Source organism: Bubalus bubalis, chromosome 16 (genome assembly GCF_019923935.1).
Source record: "Bubalus bubalis isolate 160015118507 breed Murrah chromosome 16, NDDB_SH_1, whole genome shotgun sequence".
NCBI classification, from domain to species: Eukaryota; Metazoa; Chordata; class Mammalia; order Artiodactyla; family Bovidae; genus Bubalus; species Bubalus bubalis.
The window spans coordinates 50,510,620-50,534,792 of NC_059172.1; the positions used below are offsets into that span (position 1 = coordinate 50,510,620).

At 48.1% G+C, this 24,173-nt stretch overlaps 1 protein-coding gene across 1 annotated transcript in view; it reads left to right on the forward strand.

Annotated features, from left to right (window-relative positions):
- The window catches only part of OTOG (otogelin), an 85,543-nt gene that overhangs the window by 26,094 nt on the left and 35,276 nt on the right, over positions 1-24,173 (forward strand). The window contains exons 24-32 of the mRNA XM_044929582.2: positions 6,991-7,098; positions 8,531-8,669; positions 10,636-10,770; positions 11,063-11,209; positions 11,514-11,633; positions 13,444-13,560; positions 14,252-14,408; positions 18,563-18,589; positions 21,170-21,337. Of these exons, the coding sequence (XP_044785517.2) occupies positions 6,991-7,098; positions 8,531-8,669; positions 10,636-10,770; positions 11,063-11,209; positions 11,514-11,633; positions 13,444-13,560; positions 14,252-14,408; positions 18,563-18,589; positions 21,170-21,337 (1,118 nt within the window). The remainder of the gene's footprint in view (positions 1-6,990; positions 7,099-8,530; positions 8,670-10,635; positions 10,771-11,062; positions 11,210-11,513; positions 11,634-13,443; positions 13,561-14,251; positions 14,409-18,562; positions 18,590-21,169; positions 21,338-24,173) is intronic.

Below are 24,173 nucleotides of genomic sequence, written 5' to 3' on the forward strand. Positions count from 1 at the left end.
CGTACGTTGAAGAGCAAGCCTCTAAAGCAATGCCTGACGTTAGGGATTAGTTTAACTCAAAAGATCCTGAAACCAGAGTGGGGTTCCCTTTTCAATCCCCAGGCTGTGAAGGGTAGGCTAGGATGTGAAGTTTCCAAGGACTGGGTGACCTTTGACAAGTGACATGACCACTTGGGCGACAGTCTTCTTGCCTGTGAGGCCCCGCTGCTGTTTGCAGGATTAGTCCGAGCGGACAGTACCTGAATCCTCTTCCTCTGCTCCAAGCCTCTCAAAGTTCAATCCATGCCCTGGTGCTGTGCCAAGAGCATCCACAGTCCAGAGGGCTTAGTGTTTGTCACTAGCCATGTGATCTTGGAAAAGTCACTTAATGTTTATGAGCCTGAGTTTGCTCATTCTGTGACTTGAGGGCAGTAACACCCACCGTGCAGGACTCTAGTGAGATCTGATGAAGACAAGAGCTGTGAGGAGCTGGGCGCACTAAGTTCTCCAGAGAACCTTGTCCTCTTCCCCTTGTTAGTGTTGAACCCCTATCAGCTCCTGGCATCTTTGCTGTAGTGACTCATGCTCTGCGCTAAATGCCCTCTGAGGAGTTTCCACACTCCTCAGGGGCTTGTCAAAGGGAAATTGCTACAGTCTCAACTGTAAAGGAAGGACAGGCACTTCCTGGCATCGTGGAACATTCTCCTGGGAGCTGGGATAGGGCTGCCAGTGATAAGTAACAACCCCTGCCTGGGCCCCTCTGGGTCCCTGGTCCCCCTGCCACCATCCTAGTGTTTCGTAGAATCTCTGGGTGTGTGTATTGCTCCTGGGCCCCTGTAGGCATCTGGCGCTGTCTGTGCTGCTCCCAATTCTTTTGCATCTTGATGCTGAGCCAGGGGCTCTGGGGTCACAAGGCAATGTAGCACAGTGGTTAGGAGCATGGACTCTGGAGTCAGGCTTGTGTCCTGATTCCACCTCTTACTGGGTGGGCCAATTAACTTCCCTGAGGTTCAGTTTCCTCATCTGGAAAATGGCACAGAGTAAGCACTCTATGGCACCCCACTCCTGTACTGTTGCCTGGAAAATCCCATGGACGGAGGAGCCCAGTAGGCTGCAGTCCATGGGGTCGCTCAGAGTCGGACAGGACTGAGCTACTTCACTTTCACTTTTCACCCTCATGCATTGGAGAAGGAAATGGCAACCCACTCCAGTATTCTTGCCTGGAGAATCCCAGGGACAGGGGAGCCTGGTGGGCTGCCGTCTATGGGGTCGCACAGAGTCGGACACGACTGAAGCAACTTAGCAGCAGCAAGCACTCTATATGTGAGGGATAGCACTGTCTTCCTTTACTTGGATCCTTTTTGCATTTGCCATTTGCAAATGCCCCTGAGGAGAGACTCCCTTAGCAGTTAAGGAGAAATAGCTCCACACACTGAGGCCCAGAGCTCCTCCCTGCATATTCCTGTCTGTGGTGGGCACACAGAAGGTGCTAAGGATACACGCAGGTCTGCAAAAGGCCAAGAGGGAGCCGTGGATGGTGGGTGGCAAGGAAGGGCCTGAGGGTGAAGATGGAAGGTGATGAGCCAGTCCATCACTGGTGTCTGATTCAATTATGGGGAAAGGAAGAACAAGAAACCAATATTTATCGTGTATCTACTAAGTGCTAGGCAGTGTGCCCAGGTCTATAATTAAATTCTCTTAATGACCTTCGGAGGAAGGTGTCATTATCCCCATTTTACCTATGAAAAAAACAGAGACTTAGAAAGGTTAAATGGCCTCAGGTAGAACATAACCACATGCTTTTTTATTTTTTCCTCTAGCAACCACAATGAAATGTTGGTAATGGAGTTAAAAGAAATGTATAAATCACCAGGGACAAAGGGAATGAGAATGGGATGACAGTGGCATGAGATAGGCCAATAGTTTTTGAAGAAGGAACCAGGGTGGCTATGTAGAAACTGACCCTGCAGAGCAGAGGTTGACGCTGATGCTTATAGAGGGGAAGGCCAAGGAGAAGCAGGCTACACGGTATTGACAGCTTCAGGAACAGGACGCTCCAGGCATCTCAGAAGAGCCGGTGGTGGGAGCAAGACAGTGGGATAAGTGGCAAGTCTGTGTAAGGAGCAGTTAAATGTCCGGATTCCCTTACCCCATCCAGCAAGAGAAAGACAGTAAGAATTTCTAGAAAAGTCAAATCAGAGACTTTGATCCTGGGGACAGAGGCAGGGATGAGATGCAGAGTGACAACAGGGAGATGAGTGAAAGCCAACTGGGGCCCAGCCCACTTCCCGGGCTTGGTTCCTGGGATGATGGCATCAAAGTTTTTGCCTCCCAGGTCAGAAATGGAAGAGGATTCTAATCCTGAAAATTGGCTGGGCAAAAAAAAAAAAAAAAAATTCCTCCAGAAACTGACATTTTGGGGCATCCTCAACAAAATAATGACCCCCTGGCTTAAATATGGAGCTTCCAATCAATATATACGTAAAACACACAGATCGTAAGCATACAGTTTGCTGTGCACGTGTCCGACTTTGCGACCCTGTGGACTGCAGCCCTCCAGGCTCCTCCACCCATAGGATTCTCCAGGCAAGAATACCGGAGTGGGTTGCCATTTCCTTCTCCAGGGGATCTTCCCAACCCAGGGATCTAATCCACTGCATCTCTTGTGTCTCTTCGCATTGGCAGGCAGGTTCTTTTTTTTCTTTTTAATATAAATTTATTTATTTTAATTGGAGGCTAATTACTTTACAATATCGTATTGGTTTTGCCATACATCAACATGAATCCGCCACGGGTATACACGTGTTCCCCATCCTGAACCCCCCTCCCACCTCCCTCCCCGTACCATCCCTCTGGGTCATCCCCGTGCACCAGCCCCAAGCATCCTGTATCATGCATCCAACCTGGACTGGCGATTCGTTTCTTATATGATATTATACATGTTTCAATGCCATTCTCCCAAATCATCCCCCCCTCCCTCTCCCACAGAGTCCAGGTTCTTTACCACCAGTGCCCCCTGGGAAGCCCCATACAGTTTGCTGAGCTTTGACAAATTTATACCCTCTTGTAACCCACACCTCCATCAAGATATAGAACACTTCTTCCCCCTCAAAAAATTTCTTGTGCCCTATGTCTTTTCCCAGTTGGTATCTCCCCGTACCCCTTCACCATAGTTCTTTATTTTTGGCATAAATAGGCTCTACCTGTTCTAGAACGTCATGAAAATAGAGTCATACAGTATCTACCCTTTGATGTCTGACTTCTCCTTAGCATATGTCTTTGATCCATTGTTGCATTTCCCAGTCATTTGCTTCTTTTTATTGCTCAGTAGTATTCCATTGTATGAATATATTATAATTAAATCATCCACTCAAATGTTGATACATATTTAGGTTATTTGCAGTTTGGGCTATTTTAAATAAGGCTGCTTTCTCTTGGAAGAGCACTTCAGTGTGGAATTGATCGGAAGGGTAGATGTACATTTCACTATGTAACAAATTGCCAAACTATTTTCCAAAGAATTTGTACCATTTCACATTCTCATTGTGTGTGAGTTGTGGCTGCTCTGTATCCTAACACTTGATGTTTTCAGTCTTTCTCATTTTTGTTATTTTAGTGAGAACATAGTCAAATAACATTATGGTTTTAATTTGTATTTAATTTAATTTGTATTTAATTTGTAATTGATTAGTGGTGAGTACTTTTTCATTTGTTGTTTGATCACTTGCATATCTTCATTTGTAAAGTATCCAGTTAAGTCTTTTCCTCACTTTTTATTTAGCTGATTTTTTAAAAAAATTGAGTTGCAGAAGTTCTCTATATATTCTGGATGCAAGTCCTTTGTCGGATATATGTATAGCAAATATTTTCTCCTAGTCTGTGGTTTGCCTGCTCATTTATTTAAAAAGTCTTAATATGTCCAAACAGTTCTGATGAGCAGAAGTTTAAAATGTTGGTGATATCTACCTTGGCACTTTTTTCCTTATGATGCTGTCTGTGTCCTAAGACATCTTTGCCATATTCCAAAGATATTCTTCTATATACCCTTTAGGAGCTTTATAAATTTTGCTTTTACATTTGGGTCTATAGTCTATCTAAAATTATTATATTTTGGTATCTGCTATAAAATGGAGTCACTTCATTGTATTTTTTTCTGATGGATATCCAGTGGTTCTAGCCCCATTTAAGAAGGACTTTCCCTGTTGAATTGTTTTGGCACCTTAAAAAAAAAATCAATTGACTGTATAAATGTGGGTCTATTTCAGGACTCTTTCTTCTGTTTCATTGATCTATTTGTCTGTCCTTAGGCCAATATCGGAGAAGGCAATGACACCCCACTCAGTACTCTTGCCTGGAAAATCCCATGGGCAGGGGAGCCTGGTAGGCTGCAGTCCATGGGGTTGGGAAGAGTCGGACAGGACCGAGCGACTTTTCACTTTCATGCCTTGGAGAAGGAAATGGCAACCCACTCCAGTGTTCTTGCCTGGAGAATCCCAGGGATGGGGGAGCCTGGTGGGCTGCCGTCTATGGGGTCGCACAGAGTTGGACACGAATGAAGCGACTTAGCAGCAGCAGCAGCAGGCCAATATCACTCTGTCTTGATTTCTGAAGGCTTATAGTTAAGTCCTGAAATCAGAAGTTGATAGTGCCCTGACTTTGTTCCTTTTCAAAGTTTTTTGGACATTTCTAGGTTTTTGAATTTCCATGTAAATTTATGATAAACTTGTCAGTTTATACAAAATGGCCATTGGAATTTTGACTGGGATTGTGCTGAACCTGTAGATCAGTTTGGGAGAACTGACATCTTCATACTAGTGGGTCCTCTAATCTGCAAGTAGGTCACTATTGTTCCACTTCCTGGGCCTTCTCCTTCTTTAATTTCTCTCAGCAGTGTTTCCTAGTTTTCACCCAGAGGTTTACGCATTTGTCATTGAATTATTTATAGATATTTAGTGTTTTTGCTGTTCATCCCATAGAAGCTGTCAAATTTATAGGGACATCAATGATAATTTTTTTGGCCTGTTTGTTCTATCATTAATGGAGAAAAATGTTAAAATCTCCAACTATAATTGTGCTTTTGTCTTTTTTCTCCTTCAGTTCTGTGAATTTTTGCTTCTGTTTTTGAAGCTCTGATACTTGGTGCATGCCCATTTAATATTCTTATGTTCTGCTGATAAACTGATTTTTTAAAATTAATTTATTTATTTTAACTGGAGGCTAATTACTTTATAATATTGTGGTGATTTTTGCCATACAGTGACATGCTGATTCTTTTTTTTAAAAAATTATTTACTTATTTGGCTATGCCAGGACATGTTGTGGACATGGGATCTTTGGTCTTTGTTGCTGCATGTGGGAGTCTTTTTTTCTTTTTCTTTTTTATGTTGCAGCATATGGGATTTAGTTCCCTGCCCAGGGATCAAACCCAAGCCCCCTGCATTGGAAGTGCAGTCTTAGCCACAGGACCTCCAGGGAAATCTCGGACTGTTATTATTATGAAATATCCCTTTTTATTAGAGTTAATGTTATTTGTCTTGAAGTATACTTTGTGTAAGTTTAATATAGCCACTCTGCCTCTTATAACTAGTGTTTACATGGTATCTTTTCCCATCATTTTGCTTTTCATTTATTTGTGCTATTATATTAATATTTCAACTATATCTTTAGGAAACAGAGTACAGTTGAGTCTTGCTTTTTTAGCCAGTGTTACAGTTTTTCCCTTGTAATTAGACAGTTTATGCATTTGATTTTAATAATTGGATTGAATTTAACACTACAATCTTATTTGTTATTTGTCTTTGTTTTTTCTTCTTTTCTTTCTTCTTTTGGGTTAAGTAACTTTAGTCTCCTATTTTTTCTCCTTTATTTCATTTAAAATATATATATTAGTATTTTTAATCTGTATATTTTTTAATTTATTATTTTTTTGGCTGCACTGCATGATATGTGGAATCTTAGTTCCCCAACCAGGGATCCAACCTACGCCTCCTGCATTGAAAGTGCAGAGTCTTAACTATTGGACTGCCAGGGACGTTCCTATATCCTGATATTTTTTGTTTTATTTTTGTAGTTCTCTAAAGATTACAAAATGTATCTTTCATTTATCACCATCTACTATGAATTGATGTTTTCCCACTTTATGTAGACTACTTGCAACAGTCTGCTTTCATTTACTTCCTTCTTGTCCTTTTTATTATTATTATCATACATTTTACTTCTACGTGTGTTAGAAACCCCACAATTAATTGACATTAAGTGAAAGTGAAAGTCACTCAGTCGTGTCTGACTCTTTGTGACCCCATGGACTATACAGTCCCTGGAATTCTCCAGGCCAGAATACTGTGGTGTAGCTTTCCCTTCTCCAGGAGATCTTCCCAACCCAGGGATCAAACCCAGGTCTCCCACATTGCAGGCCGATTCTTTACCAGCTGAGTCACAAGGGAAGCCCAATTCACATCCAGTTGACATTAATCTTGCTCTAAATGCTCAATTATCTCTTAAAGAAATTAAGACATAATTTTAAAAAATATTTACCACCATATTTTCCACTTTTGGAGTTCTTCATTCCTTCCTGTGGATCTGAGTTTCCATCTTCCTGAAAAATTCCCTTTCACATTTCTTTCCAGTGCAAGTCTACTAGTTACTCCATGAGCCACCTTGGTAGAAGGGCCCATGCCATGTCCATGGTGTGTTCATTAGTGTACAGCTAGTGTCCATGGGACAGCTGGCATCCAGCCTGGCCAGGGGGGTGTGGCTGGTAGAGCCGAGCCTTGCTTCCTGATGGATGGCAGGGACTTCTGAGCTGGGCCAAGCCTGCCTCTCATGTTCCAGTTGCTGAGGTAGTTCTGAACCTCACTGGGCAGGAGCAGGATGGTGGTAGGTACACGGTCACTGTCTTCCAGGGTAAATGCTGAGAGTCATCCCAGGGCATCCATGTGGCTACCAGGTCGTCCACAGGTGGCAGAGATGGAAGGGTGCTCTCCTGACCATCTGCCTGCTGTGTGCTTTCAGCCTGCTCAGACATGGGGATGCATGCTTTCTGCCAGAGGAGTGTCCATGCACTTGGAAAGGGAAGGAGTACTACCCTGGGGACCAGGTCATGTCTCCCTGCCATTCCTGGTAAGTGAGGGCCCCATCCAGGCTCTACTTTTTGTTGGGGCTGAGGGTGGATATGGGATGTATGATTATGAGTACAGTCTAGCATTCCCCCTTCAACCATGTTCATATTTATCTTGTGTGATTGTGTGCTCCGTAGGGGTTTGTGTATATATATAAATATATGCACAGAAAGAATTTGAGATGTTTTTGTGACTATAAATATAAATGTGAGTTTGTTCATACGTGTATATGAATGTGTGTGCATGTGTATTTGTAACCATGATGATGTGTTTGTGTATTTATATGGATGTGTGTCGGTACATGTCCAAAATGCATAGACTGCACATGTGAGTGTATATGCACATTCATGTATATGAAAAAGATGGACATTCAGATCATGCTATCCCCATGATGAAATCCTCTAAACGCTCCCTCTCTCACTGTTAGCAAAGCTACCATTCTTACAGTGGCCTTCTAGGACCTACAGGATCGGAACCTCTGTTACCTCCCCGAGCTCCTCCTTTCCTCCTCCTCTCTCTATTCTAGCCATGTTGTCTTCCAGAGTGTTCTTCAGGACCTTTGCAAAGGCTGTACCCTCTGTCCAGGACACTGTTTTTCCAAATGTCCATATACTTAATTTTCTCACACCCATTAAATCTCTGCTCACCTGTCCTTCTGTCCATCTTATTTAAAATTGCAACCCACCCCCACACACATTCCCAGTCCTTCTTATCTTGTTCCTTTCCCCACATAGCACTCATCACCTTCTAACTATTACCCACTCGGGGCTTCCCAAGTAGCTCAGCAGTGAAAGAATCCATTTGCAATGCAGGAGATGCAGGCTTGATCCCTGGGTTGGGAAGATCCTCTGGAGGAGGAAATGATATCCCACTCCAGTGTTCTTGCCTGGAAAATTTCACGGACAGAGAAGCCTGGTGGGCTACAGTGCCTGGGGCCACAAAGAGTCGGACACAACTGAACAACTGCACACACACACACATTACCTACTCATGCTTATTTATTATTTTTTATTATTTAGTGTGAATCTTCCTCTTTTAGAATACAAGCTTCACAAAGGCAGAAGATTTTTTGCTGTTTTGTTCACTGATGTAGCTCAGACTCCTAGAATAATGCCTGGAATATGGTAGATGCTTATTACTTGTTGAATGAATGAATGATTGAAGTGGCAAAGAGAGTGTGGATATTGGAGTTGAATCAATCTCGGGTCAGTCTTGGCTCTGTTATTGATTGATTTAACCTTCTGAACCCCAGTGTCTCTTGCATAAAATGGGGACCCAACCTCATATCCTTTGGGCCTTTGTTGGAGGTCGATGATTGTTGACACTCAGCCCAGGGGTACATAGTGGGTACTCGATGGGCAGTGGCCTCACCGTGGGTGCTCAGGGTGGGGGCGGGACATGCCCTGTGAGGGGTCTGGGCGCGTGTATTTCAGTGTGTGCCAGCGCGGCTCGTTCCAGTGCACCCTCCACCCCTGCGCCTCCGCCTGCACGGCCTATGGTGACCGGCATTACCGCACGTTTGATGGGCTCCCATTTGACTTCGTGGGGGCGTGCAAAGTGCACCTGGTCAAGGTGAGCGCCTGCGTATGTCTGCACAGTTGGCTCCATGGGTCCCCAGAGCAGCTGACGCATAATTGGATGGTTGGGGCGGGAGGATCTAAGCCCTGGTGTTTGGCAATTCAGAGCCTCAGAGAGGTGCTGAGGAGCAAGATCAGGGCTGGACAGAGCCCACCAGTTATAAATACCCCAATGCCTGTCCACTCACCATTATAACCTTCCTGGGTGCCAATGGGTTTTCTGTCTGTTATAGTAAAAACGAATACTTTCTGGGCCCTCATTAAATGCCGGGTGGTCTACCAAGCCATTTTAAAGCATTATTTCACTTAATTCTTACAGCAACCCTAAATGACAGAGTTTATTGAGCCCATGTTAGAGATGGAGCAAATTGGGCTGAGGAAAGTTGGTATCTCACCCAGGTCGCACACAGTCAGTGACAGAATTGGGGTCAAGCTGGAACTAAGAAATCTGACTGGAGAGTTGGTGTGTAAAGGAGTCATGTGTTAAAGCCACCAGCTCACGCAGCGGAAAAGGAATGGTGATGTAGGAGAACATCTTAGAGGCAGGATCCCCTCCAGGAGGAGAAGAGGGTACCAACAGGGCAGGTGGGAGAGGCCTCAGGCCCTTTGGCTAAGGGCCTGTCCATCTCATCAAATAATAGTAATAGTAATACCTTTTATGGGCTCCCCTTGTGGCTCAGCTGGTAAAGAATCCGCCTGCAATGTGGGAGACCTGGGTTTGATCCCTGGGTTGGGAAGATCCCCTGGAAAAGGGAAAGGCTACCCACTCCAGTATTCTGGCCTAGAGAATTCTATGGACTGTATAGTCCATGGGGTCAGAAAGAGTCAGACACGACTGAGCGACTTTCACTTTCACTTTCAATACTTTTTATGGAATAAGCCCTATCTATGGCTCAGGCACTGTGCTGGGGTTTTTCATATAATTTAAATGATTCCACAAGACAAAGGTGATAGACCTTGTTTTATTTTATTTGTTAAATCTCAAAGGCTTTGCATGCTCTTCGCTAACATTTAAAACAATGGAGAGGCATATATTAAAAACGAATATCCCTCTTCGCATCTCTTCTGTTCCTGTTGCCTGCTGAATAAGCACTCATAACAGACAGGAGTGAATCCTGCAGGAACATGAGCAGGATTCCACAATCTGCTTTCATCACTTGATAGTATACTTTGGACATTATCTCATATGTTTGGTACATTTCTCTTCTTTCTGTAGAATTCCACAGAAAGGATGTGCTCTAGTTTGTTTTATTATCCACCAGTATTTAAATACTCAATGAATACTTGTGTAGATGTGTCCCTAGACTCTTAGAAGTAGAATTTTTATAAAAGTTATCCCTTTAGAATGTTGTCTGGTGCAGCTGCTGCTGCTAAGTCGCTTAAGTTGTGTCTGACTCTGTGCGACCCCATAGACGGCAGCCCACCAGGCTCCCCCGTCCCTGGGATTCTCCAGGCAAGAACACTGGAGTGGGTTGCCATTTCCTTCTCCAATGCATGAAAGTGAAAAGTGAAAGTGAAGTCGCTCAGTCGTGTCCGACTCTTCGCGACCCCATGGACTGCAGCCCACCAGGCCCCTCCGTCCATGGGATTTTCCAGGCAAAAGTACTGGAGTGGGGTGCCATTGCCTTCTCTGTGTATGGTGCAGATTGCCCTCCAAAAAGGCTTACACTACCATCATCAGTGTCTGTAAGACAGTGCTCCTTCCCTCACACTCCTGTCAGCACCAGTCGTTCCTATTATATATTCATTCATCAAACACTTTTTGGAGAGTCCCTACATACACCAGGCACCCAAAACAAAACTAAGCTTCGGAGAACTGAAGTAAGTTGCCCAAAGTCACACCACTCATATGAAGCAGGAGTGGGTTGAAAACCAATTCAGAGTCTGCATCCCTCTACCCCTTGCCTCTCAACAGAATCTCTTCTCACCCTGGTTTATTGCGCTAACTTATTTCTCCCCAGAGCACATCGGATTTCAGCTTCTCTGTGATTGTAGAAAATGTAAACTGCTACAGCTCTGGCATCATCTGCAGGAAATTTATTTCCATCAACGTGGGGAACTCACTCATTATCTTTGATGACGACTCAGGAAATCCCGTAAGGCCCGGTGCAGGGAAGGTTGTATGGACAGTTTGCCAGTTGATAGGGGGCAGAAAAGGATTAAGGACTGGCTTCCTTACAACAGCCCTTTCTCTTGGAGCCATTGAGTGATCAGCCCAGATTGAGTTCCTTGGTCATGGCCAGGGACCCAGAGGTCACTGTCAGGACATGAGGGAGGCAGAGGAATTGGTGAACTCCTGGGGCTGGGCAGTGACTTGTTGCCAGGCCCAGCTGACCCAGCTTCTGGGGGATGCTCTGGCTTCAAGAATGCCCATCTCTGTCCCCCTAGAGCCCGGAGAGCTTCCTGGACGAGAAGCAGCAGGTCCACACGTGGCGGGCAGGGTTTTTCACACTGGTGCATTTCCCACGGGAGCACATCACGCTCTTATGGGACCAGAGAACCACAGTGCACATCCAGGCCGGGCCACAGTGGCAGGTAGTCACGTGAGCAGTGATACTCATCAGTGCTGTGCTCCTCCTAGAGCCGAGGAGCCCCTGGGTGTCCTTGCATGAGCTGTACCCTCGCCAAAGAGCCAGGAGCATCATACCTCTGTCCTATCTGCCCCACCCTGCCCTGGGCCCCTTCTCTCTAACTCTCCTATCTCTCTGCACTCTATGACCCCGGTAGCTGTTTCTAGGCCCATGACAGACTCCTAGGCTCATAGCCACCTTCCCCGCCACCACCCCACCTATGGTTCACCCTGGGAATGCCTGAAACTGATCATTCTCTCTTCTTTCAGGGCCGGCTGGCAGGACTCTGTGGGAACTTTGACTTAAAGACTGTCAACGAGATGAGAACCCCAGAGAACTTAGAGTTAACTAACCCCCAGGAGTTTGGTGGCAGTTGGGCTGCAGTCGAGGTAAAGCCTCTCCAAGCTGACTCACTCCCCTCACCTAGATGGACCCTAGTCAGCACTGAGAGAACCTGGCCACAGGTCAGAGGAGAAGGACGTCGGTGCAAGGCTGCTCCCGCAACCCACTGTCAGCCTCTGACCTGGCGTCCTCAGCCCTGTGGCCTGAGGACATGCACCATCATCCCATCTCACAAGTCAGTCCCTGGACCAAGACCTGGTGGGAGAGCTGGGGCTGGGAAGGAGACAGAGTCTCTGCCCTAGGAGAGGTGACTACCCAGTAGGGAAGATGAGGCTTGTTGAAGCAGGACCGTTTTGTCCATCTCTGTGCCAATAGGTCTAGCAGAGAGGAGAGACCAAGAGAAATCTCCAGGGTTGAGGCAATCAGAGAAGACTTCCTGAAGGTGGCGGGACTAGTGTGGTACTTAAAAGACAGACCATATTTGGATGGCTGAATGTATCCGAGAAGACCTCTGAGAGGGTGGACAATATTATCAGAGGCAGAAATTATAGGAGATGTCTCTGAGGTTTGGAAGATGTCTGACTGAGGCTGCCAAGCTGTGAGCGGTGAGGGGACACAGCACTGAACTGAGAGCACTAGACCTGGGTTCTTGTCTTAGACCATTCAGGGTCTTGCTTGGTGACCTTGAATAAGCCCCAGCTTCTCTGTGATCTTCTGTGAAGTGAAGGAGCTGGAAGAGGAATGGGTGGATAGGTTTTACCTCGTGTGACAAACCTGGTCAGTCAGATGAGGCTGCCTGGGAAGCCATGTTGAGAAGTGCCAACACTTGCGTCAGGTTCATCTGGAAGAACTGCGATTGATTAGTTATGTCTGCCATGGATGCTGCATTAGAGAGTGGTGACTCGAGTGTTACACATTTGCCTTTCCTGGACTGAGTGATCTTCCCTTCCTGATTCTCTATTGGAGAGTGGATAGAGAGAAGCCTGTATAGACTGGAGTTAGGGGAGCAGTTAGTCATGGCATGGAGCTCAGTGAAATCCTGAGGTGGGACAAATCTTTTCTCAAAGCCTCAAAAAAGTGTGTTTTTAACAGAGAAGCTGAATGGGTGATTAACTTCCATTACTTCCTTCCTTTTACCCACCCCCTAATGTTATTTCTCTCTCAATAATTCCTATGGGCATACTCTGGGGGGCTCAAGTGACAATGTAGGCCCAAGGATGGAGGCTCAGCAGGTATCAGGGTGATCTGTATTTGTCCCCTCTAGCAGGATAACAACATAACTATAGACTTAGCAGCATCCTGTCACACACGCGGATTATCTCACAGTTTCTGTGGGTCAGGAATCAGGGTTCAGACTCGGTTCTCTGCATACAGTATCACAGTCTGCAAGTCAAGGTGCCAGCCAAGGCTGGGCTCTCATCTGAAGGTGCCCCTGGAGAGGGATCTCCTTTTCCAGCCACTCTTGTGGCTGTTGACAGCATCTGAGAGAACTGAGAACTTTCATTTTTTTGCACACTGTTGGCCCAAGATGACCCTCAGCTCCTAGAGAACACCCACAATTCCTGCCATGTGCCATTCACAGTCGGCAAGAGAGGGACTCCAGCCAGATGGGCCCTGCAGGCTTACGTAACATGATCATATGCAGTCACTGACACATAACCACATCCACGCGTCACCTTTCCCATCTCCTCTTGGCTTGTCAGTTTGGTCCCTCCCACATTCAAGGGCAGGGGATTATCCAAGGACATGAACACAGGAGGCCAGCATCAAGGGAGCTGCTCCAGGAGTCCCTCCACCACATCAGGCAGTGGGCGTGTGAGGGGTCAGAAGATCAACCATGCTGCCTTTGCCCCTCAGTGCCCAGACACCCTTGACCCCCGAGACACTTGTGTCCTGAATCCTCTCCGAGAACCCTTTGCCAAGAAGGAATGCAGCGTCCTGCTCAGCAAGGTGTTTGAGACCTGCCACCCTGTGGTGAGTGGATGCCGGGCTCTGCTGCTCCTGAGATCCCCCCTACCCCACCGCCACCTCCCTGGAGTCCCTTCTGCCCTCAAACCCTCTGCCGTGCCTTGATCTAGAGGGGAGACTCACCTCTGCCATTCCCCTGCCTCTGGCCTTTTCAGATGACTCTGTCCTGTTTCCCTGGATGACCCAGGACAGACCAACAGTCAAACAGCTTCTGTGACCTTTACAAGCCTTTCTCCTTACGTCTCTTCCTCCCTATCAGGCTGTTCTTCTGAATGGTGAACACAGATCCCTCACGCTGCGGCAGCAGCCCTCAGTGGAGACAGAAGAGAGCTGGTGCTCAGCTCTGCACGGGCCCCTCGGGGGCCTCGAAGGCTGCTGTCAGACCTGTCTTGACTGTCTCTGGCCCTGGCTGAGGGTTCACACCACATGTCTGTTTCTCAGCCACACCTTGAAGCCCAGGATCCTATAGCCTAAGCCCAGAAAGGAAAGAGCTTAGTTCTCAAAAGCCGGGTCTGCCCAGTCCACGGAGTTAACATTTCCCTCTGAGTTGCCTGCCTTCTGCCCTCACCCAACACTGGCAGCACACACCATCCTTCACGCTTGTGCTGCTCCCTGGGGCTGAGTGGCATCAGCCCAGAAGCTGAAGGGCTAACATTTAGGGCCTGTCCCCTGACCTCTGACTTCTGACCTCCTCCAGGTTGACGTCAGTTGGTTTTACTCGAACTGCCTGACAGACACGTGTGGGTGCAGCCGGGGCGGTGACTGTGAGTGCTTCTGTGCCAGCGTGTCCGCCTATGCCCACCAGTGCTGCCAGCACGGGGTGGCCGTCGACTGGAGGACCCCGCGCCTCTGCCGTGAGTGTCCAGACCCATCATCTGAGGGGGACAGTGGTGCCCCTTCTGAGGGCAGGCCTGTGGGGTCCCATCACTCTAGTGAGCATCTATGGAGTACTTACCATGTGCCAGGCATCAGCATGGCTTGTGTGTATAATTCATCGAATTATCAAGTACCCAGGTGGCTCTAGTGGCAAAGAACCCGCCTGCCAATGCAGGAGACATAAGAGATGCAAATGCAATCCCTGGGTCCAGAAGATCCCCTGGAGAGGGGAATGGCTACTCACTCCAGTATGCCTGCCTGGAGAATCCCATGGACAGAGGAGCCTGGTGGGTTGTACTCCAAAGGGTGGTAAAGGGTCAGACACGACTGAAACAACTTAGCACACATGTAGCCTGTGAAGCAGGACTGTTTATTCCTGTTTTACAGTTGGAGAAATGGGTTAGGGAGAGAGAGAGATTCAGGAACGTGCTCAAGGTCACAGAGGTTGGTGGAGGAGCCAGGGCTCATCTCCACATGGTCTGGGTGCAAACCCAGGACTCTGCTCCTGACCAGTTCACCAGATAAGTCAGGAGCCCTGGGTTCCAGACTCAGAGCTGCATTTGCAAGCTGTGTGACCTCAAACTAGTTCTCCAACCTCTCTGGGGCTCAATTTTTTATCTGAAAAGTAGGAATAGACCTGTCCCAGAAGGTTCATTGCGGGGGTCAAAGGAGATAGTGTGAAAGCCCCTGTCAGCTGAGACACATGAGGCCCATCAGAGACACAAGAGAGTAGTGTTTTTTTGACCATTGGTGGTCTACAGAATACTTTTGGTTGCACACTCCTATCAAGTAAAAACATGCACATGCTCACACACACACACACATACATATATATACATGGGTTCAGTTCAGTTCAGTTCAGTTGCTTAGTTGTGTCCAACTCTTTGCGACCCCATGAACCACAGCACGCCAGGCCTCCCTGTCCATCACCAACTCCTGGAGTCCACCCAAACTCATGTCCATTGAGTCAGTGATGCCATCTAACCATCTCATCGTCTGTCGTCCCCTTCTCCTCCTGCCTTCAATCTTTCCCTACTTCAGGGTCTTTTCAAATGAGTCAGCTCTTCACATCAGGTGGCCAAAATATTGGAATTTTGGCTTCAAATCAGTCCTTCCAATGAACACCCAGGACTGATCTCCTTTAGGATGGGCTGGTTGGATCTCCTTGCAGTCCAAGGGACTCTCAAGAGTCTTCTCCAACACCACAGTTCAAAAGCATCAATTCTTCGGCACTCAGCTTTCTTTATAGTCCAACTCTCACATCCATACGTGACCACTTGAAAAACCATAGCCTTGACTAGATAGATGGACCTTTGTTGACAAAGTAATGTCTCTTTGTGTATGTACATATACATATATATGTATGTATATATGTACATGTATAAATATATATACATATATGGAGAAGGAAATGGCAACCCACTCCAGTGTTCTTGCCTGGAGAATCCCAGGGACGGAGGAGCCTGGTGGGCTGCTGTCTATGGGGTCGCACAGAGTCAGACACAACTGACGTGACTTAGCCACAGCAGCACATATATATATATACATATACATATATGTGTATATGTACATATACATAGGTACATGTACATATATATAATATTAGTAGTGTAAAGTATGCCACAAAACAGATACAAAAATAAATATTTAAAAGATGAAGTAAAATACACAGAAATTCGAATGATTTATTATTTGTTCCTGCACATCAAAGATCTTCCTGGCACAAGACGCCTTACTTCAGGACACGGCACTGGTGCTAGAGCTGATGTTCCTGTCATTTTTCGTGGGGACATGGTGCTTGGTGTGTCCTGAGCCCTGGGAGGTCCAGGCAGGATGACCTCAGGAAGAAGATGGAGCAGAACCACCTTTGGTTTCCCTTTTCCCTGCCTGTTTTACCCTGAGACCCTTCCACCACAGATGCCTTAGGTCCTCATGCAGTCTGCTTCTCCTTCTCCTTTAGCAAAAGTTCTTGAGGAAGGAGGCTTCCCAGGTGACTCAGTAGGTAAAGGATCTACCGGCAATGCAGGAGACACAGGCAGATGCAAGTTCGATCCCTGGGTCAGGAAGATCCCCTGGAGGAGGGCATGGAAACCCACTCCAGTGTTCTTGCCTGGAGAATCTCATGGACAGAGGAGCCTGGTGGGCTACAGTCCATGGGGTCACAAAGTATCAGACAGGACGGAAGCGACTGAGCGTGCACTTCTGGAAGGAGAAGGGAACATATTTATTGAGGATCCACTGTGTGTCAGGCCCTGAGCCTTCTGTGCATTAAATCATTTAATATTCAGGACTAGGGAAATGCAAGTGAGGCCAGTGCCTGGAGCCAAAGATTTAAAGGAGTACCAAAAGACTCAGTAATCAAGATAAATCACATTTTCAGGCAATACTTTTTAAAAATCAAAACTAATGCAAGAACATCTTTGATGAATAAAATACCACAATTTTAGTAATAACAGGCTCAATATTATTGATTTTTCCTTTCCCCTCAGGCTCCAATATGGCTCAGCAAGGTGCGGTCACTGATTTTTGTCTTTGTTTTAAAATTTTGATATGTTTTTCATCATGGATATTTTTCATTAATTCTGAAATTTTAAAAGTTGTATTAAAGTATGACATATCCTGATTACCGAGATTTTTTTTGAGGTCCCCTTAAATTTTGCACCTGAAATGATCACTTGCTTTGCTCCAGTTCAGACCTTAACAGTCTGTGGGGCAATACTTGGTGGTGGTTCCCATCCTACAGAGGAAGACACTAAATTTCAGATGGGTTGAGAAATTTGTCCCCAGTATGCACAGCTGATGAGTGAGAGATGGGATTTGAACCCAGGTCTGTGGGTCTCTAGATAGCTGGCTCTTGACCACATCTTTGGGCAGCCTGGTACACACTTGAAAACAGAGACTTGGAGATCTGATTTTCAAGTTCAATCTTCCGAATCCACAAGTGAGGAAAAGCACATACTTGCCCATAACCACATGGTGGGTCATCTACTGATTCCTAGTGCTCTTTCCAGAGGGCAGTGCCAAATGCAGAGGAATAGTGTTCATCATGGGGTGTGGAGGGTGTGGGGTGGAGTTGGTGGCCTATGAGTAAGGGAGGCCCTTCCTCAGCCTTTGTCCCAAATCTACCGGGTCAACTGACTTCTCATGGTCTTGCTCCTGAGCTTAGGTGCCCCCTGCAAAGTGTTAGTGATAGTTGCTCAGTTGTGACCTTTGTGACCAACTCTTTGTGACCCATGGGGCAAGATCCCAAAGGGCAAGATCCCATGTACTGTGTAGCCCCCCAGGCTCCTCTGTCCATGGAATTCTCCAAGCAAGAATACTGGAATGAGTGCCTATTCCCTTCTCCAGGGATCGAACCCAGGTCTCCTGCATTGCAGGCAGATTCTTTACCTTCTGAGCCACCAGGGAAGCCACCTACAAAGTCCCCAGCTTATCCCAGTGGACTAATCCGTGGCTGACTTGCCAAGGGAACAGGCTGTGGTGCTGTGCTAAGCCACTAGAGGGCGTATGGAGCACATACTTGGAGGAGCTCATCAAAGCCTGATGGAAACTGCGCTCAGGGCCTTGGATCCTGGAGGCCTTTGGGTCCTTCCTATCCATGCTGTTGAAAGACCAACTTCTGTCTTGTGCTTGCATTTCTCTAGTACCTTCCAAAACATTTTCGACTGGAGCTTCCATTTCTTTCTTTTTTTAAAAAAAATTATTTATTTATTTTTAAAATTGAAGGATAATTGCTTTACAAAATTGTGTTGGTTTCTGCCAATCAGCATGAATCAGCCATAGGTATACATATGTCACCTCTCTCTTGAACTGAGCTTCCATTTCTTGATTCTATTCTTGCCCTTTGGGATCACACAGAATACACCCTTATGTCCCAGCATTCATTCATTCAGTTCATGCTGAATGCCTACTCTCGGCCAGCCTTTGAGCTTTATGCTGGGGGCAAAGAGAGGAGCCATTGTATTTCCTACACTTTAAGACATCTGGATCAACGACCATGTCTGAATTTTGGAGTTTGGGAGGCAGGCCAGGTCCAGCCCTTGGGGAATGAGGGAGAGTTGGGATGCTAGGGCCCTTGGCCCTGTCCATCTGTTCCAGGCTTCTCAAGAGGTCTCTGTTCTCTCTCTTTCAGCCTATGACTGTGACTTCTTTAACAAAGGTAAGCTCAGCCTTGAAAGCCGAGGCATTGCCATCTGTGCCCTGGTGCCACAGCATCAGACATCCTGAGGTCCTGCTGGTCCTGAGTGATGTGGGGCAGGAAGACTCCATCATGCAGAGAGGGCCCTGACAGTGCAGGGCCCAGAGATGCCCTGGGACTCTGCCCAGCAGCTTCTGCTGCCTCTGTCCAGAGCCCAGGGCAGGCTAGCTTCCCGGGTGTGCTCATGTGGCAGCTTCACCAGGAAATGGAAACCCCTTTTGCATCAACGTGCTGCCCCATAGCCTTTATCATCTGGCTCATCAGGCCCATGGATTCTTGTCTTGGGTTTCCTGAAGTTTTGAGTTGGCAAAGGCAGATGCAAACTGCTCTTCCTTTGTTGGGGCAAAACCTGTGGTCCAGCGCGGTCTGTCAGATTTATCTTCAGTTTTAACCAAGGTCTCAGGGTAACAGGATAGGCTCCAACTTCTCACTAACTAGGTCATGACTAAAGACTCCAGGGAGGTTAATGTCTAGTGTTAGAACCAATTAGTGAGTTTAATCACTGGGGTTGGATGGAATTGGAGGGCTGCCCAGGAATAGTTTTCAGCACCGATCTTTGTGTGGTGGGGCCAGGTTGGCGGAATTAAAAGCTCATCAAGTCCTTGATGCCATTCACCTTTGACTTCTGAGGTCCCCTCTGCCCCTGCTTCCAGGCACCATCCTGCCAGGAGCAAGTCTATATGGATACAAGCCCAAGGCTTTTCCCCTGTTACCCACATGATCAGATTTTGGTTTGCGAAACGTCCCCCTGAAGGGTGAAATAGTGGGGGCCTGACTAGAGGGACAAGGATACCAGGTAGGGGGTCCATGAGATGAGAGCTGGACCAGGCACAGTATGATTATTCACAATAGCTGCCGCGGCAGCTCAAGGGGCATGGGTTTCCTAGACAATCACAACAGCCCTGTAACTGACCTCACAGGCTCTGGTGCGCCCTGCCTTCCAGGGTCGTCTTTCCAGCCACAGTCCCTGCTGTGACTGAAAATATTAGCCTCAGCGGGCTCCTGATAGCCCCCGACCTTTAACTCCTGGAGGCCTGAATCTGTACTGGGAGGACTGCGGTCCCTTCACAGGCAGGGTCTGTCTGACACCAGGCAAGACATTTCAGCAAGACAGCTCTGAGCCGAGTTTTCTCCCTTCTGTGGCATTTTGGGTGGCAGTAACTGACAAAGGACAAGCTGCTTCTAGCATCCTCCACCCACCCACCCACCCACCCATCCATTCCTTGCTCGGCTGTGCTGCCAACATTTTCTCTGGTCCAGGCCCTTGCCGGGTGCTGGGGATGCAATGGTTAACGAGACCCGTCCCAGTGGAGCTCTGGAGCCAGCCCACCCCAACTCTCTAGAGCCCACTGTGTCTTCTTCACTCCACATTCAGTTGGTGTTTGAAGCTGACCGCTGGTGGGAGTATTCGCACCACGGAAATCAGCAAACATTACCAAATGGGGTTTTGTGTATTCATTTTTTGGGTGCTGACTGTTCACCATTTCCCAGCACAGCACTGCCTGTGTCCCGTCTGGTAGGGGAGACAGATGTGGTCTCCCCAGTTGAGACCCTCCTCGTAAGAGCTGTGATCAGCACGTACCATGCACCGATGCTGCTGGAGCACAAGGGAGGAAAGATGCTCACATGTGAGAGGAGAGGGTGCGGGGAGAGCTGCACCACAGAGGCGGCATTTGAGCTGGGCCCCAGAGATGGAGGAGGCGTTGGCCGCGGGCTCAGACAGGGAGGACTGTGCTGAGTGCGTGGGGCGGCACGGGTGGAGACAGAAGGTGGAGCGCCGTAGGGTTCTTACAGGGAAGAGCGAGAGAAGTTTGGTGTGGCAGGGGCAGGGGTTGGGGCTTGAGGGGTCCCTGAATTCAGGCCGGGCTCTTGGACTCTATCCTGAGGGCAGAGGGGAGCTGTTGAGGAGTTACAGCAGGGACTGGAAAGATGACTCTGGAAGGCAGGGCACACCAGAGCCTGTAAGGTTGGTTACAGGGCTGTTGTGATTGTCTGGGAAACCTGTGCCCCTGTCCTGCCTGTGCCGACAACCCCAGGAACCCAAGAGACCCAGAAGTGACACATGTTTGAAAGAAGCAGATAGGTGCTAACGCTGAACCCAAGCCTTTCTGGCCTTTACTCTCCAGACCTCGGGTGGGCAGAGACTACACAGATGTCTTGTCCCAGGGGCAACTCTGAATAGCACAGCAGCTGGGATGGTAGAGTCTCAGGCAGGGGGACTGGCTGGTGGAGAGACGTTGTGGACCCAGATGCCCACCCCGACACCCCCACTCCTCTAGGGGTGGCCTGTTTCCAGGCTTCCCACAAAGTGATTCAGGAGCTATGAAGGGGGTCAGTTCCTCAGCGGCTGGCAACCTGCGCCTCCCGTCCCTTCCTTCTGGAAATCAAGGTCCCCAGGGCCTGGGGCTGAGGACGTGACCCAGTGGAGCTCTTGGGCCTCTCTTCTCCCCCATCTCAAACAAGGCTGGGCAGGTAGGGATAGATAGGAGGTGAGCAGAGGCCCAGGGAAGCAGGACTTATGACTGGGCCCCCTTTCTCCAGCACTAGGGAAAGGCCCCTACCAGCTGGCTAGCTTGGCAGCCGGCGGTGCCTTGGTGGCCATGAAGGTGGCAGGCGGTGCCCTGGTCCTAGTGAGAGCAGAGGACGTGGCGCCGGGGGACATTGTGAACTTCCTGCTAACAGCTGCGCTGTACGAGGCCAAGGCCCACGGTAAGGCCCACCCTCTGGACCTTGGTGGAAGGAGGGCAGATGCTGTGACCCTAGGCCAGCTCTGGTAGCTGGAGAAGTGTGGGATTCCAACAGGCGCCCATTTCCTAGTTGAGACAGGGTTCTGGGTCAGCCTCTCAGCCTCTTTCAAGAGACACTGTCCATCTTCTTCTTGAGAGATCAGGGAGGCCAAGGTCCAAATGAACCTGTTCACCCTGCTTCACACAACAGCTATGTTCCAGAAAAGCCGGGTGGCAATAATTACTACTTCCCCTCCCCTCCTCTCTGTCTCTCTCTTCCTCCTCCTCAGCCCCCTCTATTTTTAAGATTAGACAGACTTCAAATGCCAGAGGGGAGCTGGCTAATGTATGGACTGCAGCAGAACTTCTCCTGTGAATGGAGGAGCTGGTTCTTGATTTGCTCAGTTGTGGTTCGGAATTCTGGACTGCTGGGTTAACACAGACTGAAGCACATAGCCCATGTCCTGAGTCTCAGACTGTCAGCAGACCTGAAGGCTTAGCTGTAGTGGGCACCATCTTCTCTTCAGAGTTCAGTAGTGCCTGAGGGTTGGCAGGACCTTGCCTGGTGGGGAGTGACCCCCGGCTGGTATTTGCATTGGGTCCTGGGCCAGCCAAAGCCTCAGTTCACCAGTGCTGGGAAGCCTTCTCTTCTGTGACCATTTCTGCATGTCCCAGCATGCAGTCACTGTGATCAGAGTTTCTTCCCCAAATCCTGTTGGTCCCATCTAGTCAGTATCTCCTAATCACAAGGATGGTTCACACAGTCAATCCCAGTGTGGACTGGAGTCTTGAACCAAGACATGGCTCAGAGAGTTTATTCTAGCCTGAGAATTTAAGGTCTCATGTTCTTAGGATCTGTGGTTTGTCTAGTTATGAGGATCGTCCTCCCCCCTCTTAATTTCTCTCCCCTCCTCCCTCCTTCCTCTTCCTCCTCTGCAGCTTCCCCTGCCTCCCTCCCTTTCACTGAACCCTGTTCCCGTGCCAGGCACAGAGTTGGGCACCAGGGGACCAGCGGTGTCAGAGACACCATCCCTGCCCACCAGAAGCCCACCGTCCCACCCAGAGGACACAAGGCAGTTACAGCGCCTGTGGGAAGGTGGAGCCCCTAGCTCAGCCTTGGAGAGTCAAGAGAGGCTTCTTAGAATATGTTCCTCGAGGGGTTGGAAGGAGCCAGGGAGGAACCTGTAATCCAAGTGGGTCTTTATCCTGAGAGCAGTGGGGAGCCATGGAAGGGCTTTAAGGAGAGGAGGGACACCCCAGCGCAGCTCGGGGTGATGTCCATGGTGGGGTGAGTCAGGGGTACAGGAGGAAGTGCCGGGAGGAATCCCATCACTGCATGAGGAAACGTGGGTGTGAGGAGCCAGGGACTAGGCTATGGGAGGGCCAGAAGCACCTCCAGTGTCCCCCAAAGAGAACGCTTCCTCCCTAGACATGCCTGACCTTCAGATCTGTGTGGTCCTGCTTGGAGAATTAAGGGTGTCTTACAACCTTCCAGATGTAACGGGCCATCTGCTTAGTGGGAATTTTCTATTCCCCATTCAGTATTTTAGTCCAGTAAGTAAGGTCTAGTGGAGAGGGGGTGTTGATTTTCCAGTGGTTTTATGGCGTGTTAAGCAGAACCTAGAGTAGCCTGACCCTGGAGAATGTCACTGTGGATGGGATGCCCCGAGGCTATGAAAGCCAGCCTACATTTCGGTCAGACCTGGGCTTCCTGAGCAGCTGGGGGCAGGACCTAGTGAGGACCCCGCTTCCCCTCCCACCCCATCCTGTGCTCCTTCCCTGTGCTGAGCCCAGAGTACTGGATAGCAGAAGAGAATGTCCCTTCCAGGTAAGCTCTGGGGTGGCTACGTGGGGGAGGTGTCCTTTGAACTTAGTCTTGAAGAACGGGAAAGACTGTGATGAAAAGAAATGTCACCGATGTGAAAAGGTCACAAAGAGGAGGACTCAGCGGTCCTTTAGCCTAAGCCTCTCCCTGGCAGTCTTGACCGCTCATGGAATGTACTGAAGGCACACATTGCTACATCCCGGCAGCATGTCTCCCTGGAGTATCAATTTTCATTCAAGATTTTTAGAGGAGGTTATCTATTATTGATTCTATTATTTATTATTAATAATAGTTTTATTATTAATACTATCTCACTCTTCTGTAGTACCTACCATGTGCTGGGCACTGTTCTAAGTGTTTCACCTGTAATAACTCATTTAATCCTCACAACAGTCTTAGGAAGTAGTTGCTATCATTTAAATTACTTTCCCAGTTTACAGATGTGAGAACTGAGGCCCAGAGAGGTTAGGTAACTTACCCAAGGGCACTTGGAAGTGACAGCAGCCCACTTTTTGATAGGCTGCCTCCCAAACAGAGAAATTAAAAGAGAAATAAAATTTAGAATGTGAAAGTCACTTGATTAATTAAAGTAAAACTCAAGACTCTGTACAGTCAGTCCTCTGTATCCATGGTCCTACATCTAGGAATTAAAACCAACTGCAGGCAAAATTTCAGATGTGAAACCTACAGATCAGGATGGATGACCGCTAGGACATTAAACATTGCAGACTTGGGCATCTGCAGATTTTGGTGCTGTTGGGGGTACTGAGGGATGACTGTACCTCAAGCTTTGGGTTTCAGCCTCTCCCCTGTTAGGAGGACTTAAGGACAAATGATTGAGAAACTTGGTTTAGGCCAACCCCAGTCTTCACAAAGGAGAAGGCCAAGACTCAGAGATGGGGAGTGACTTACCTGAGGTCACACAGCAAGGGACTTCACGCTCCACCCCTCCGGGATGCCCCATGCCCACTGCTGGATCCCATCCCTAGGGCTG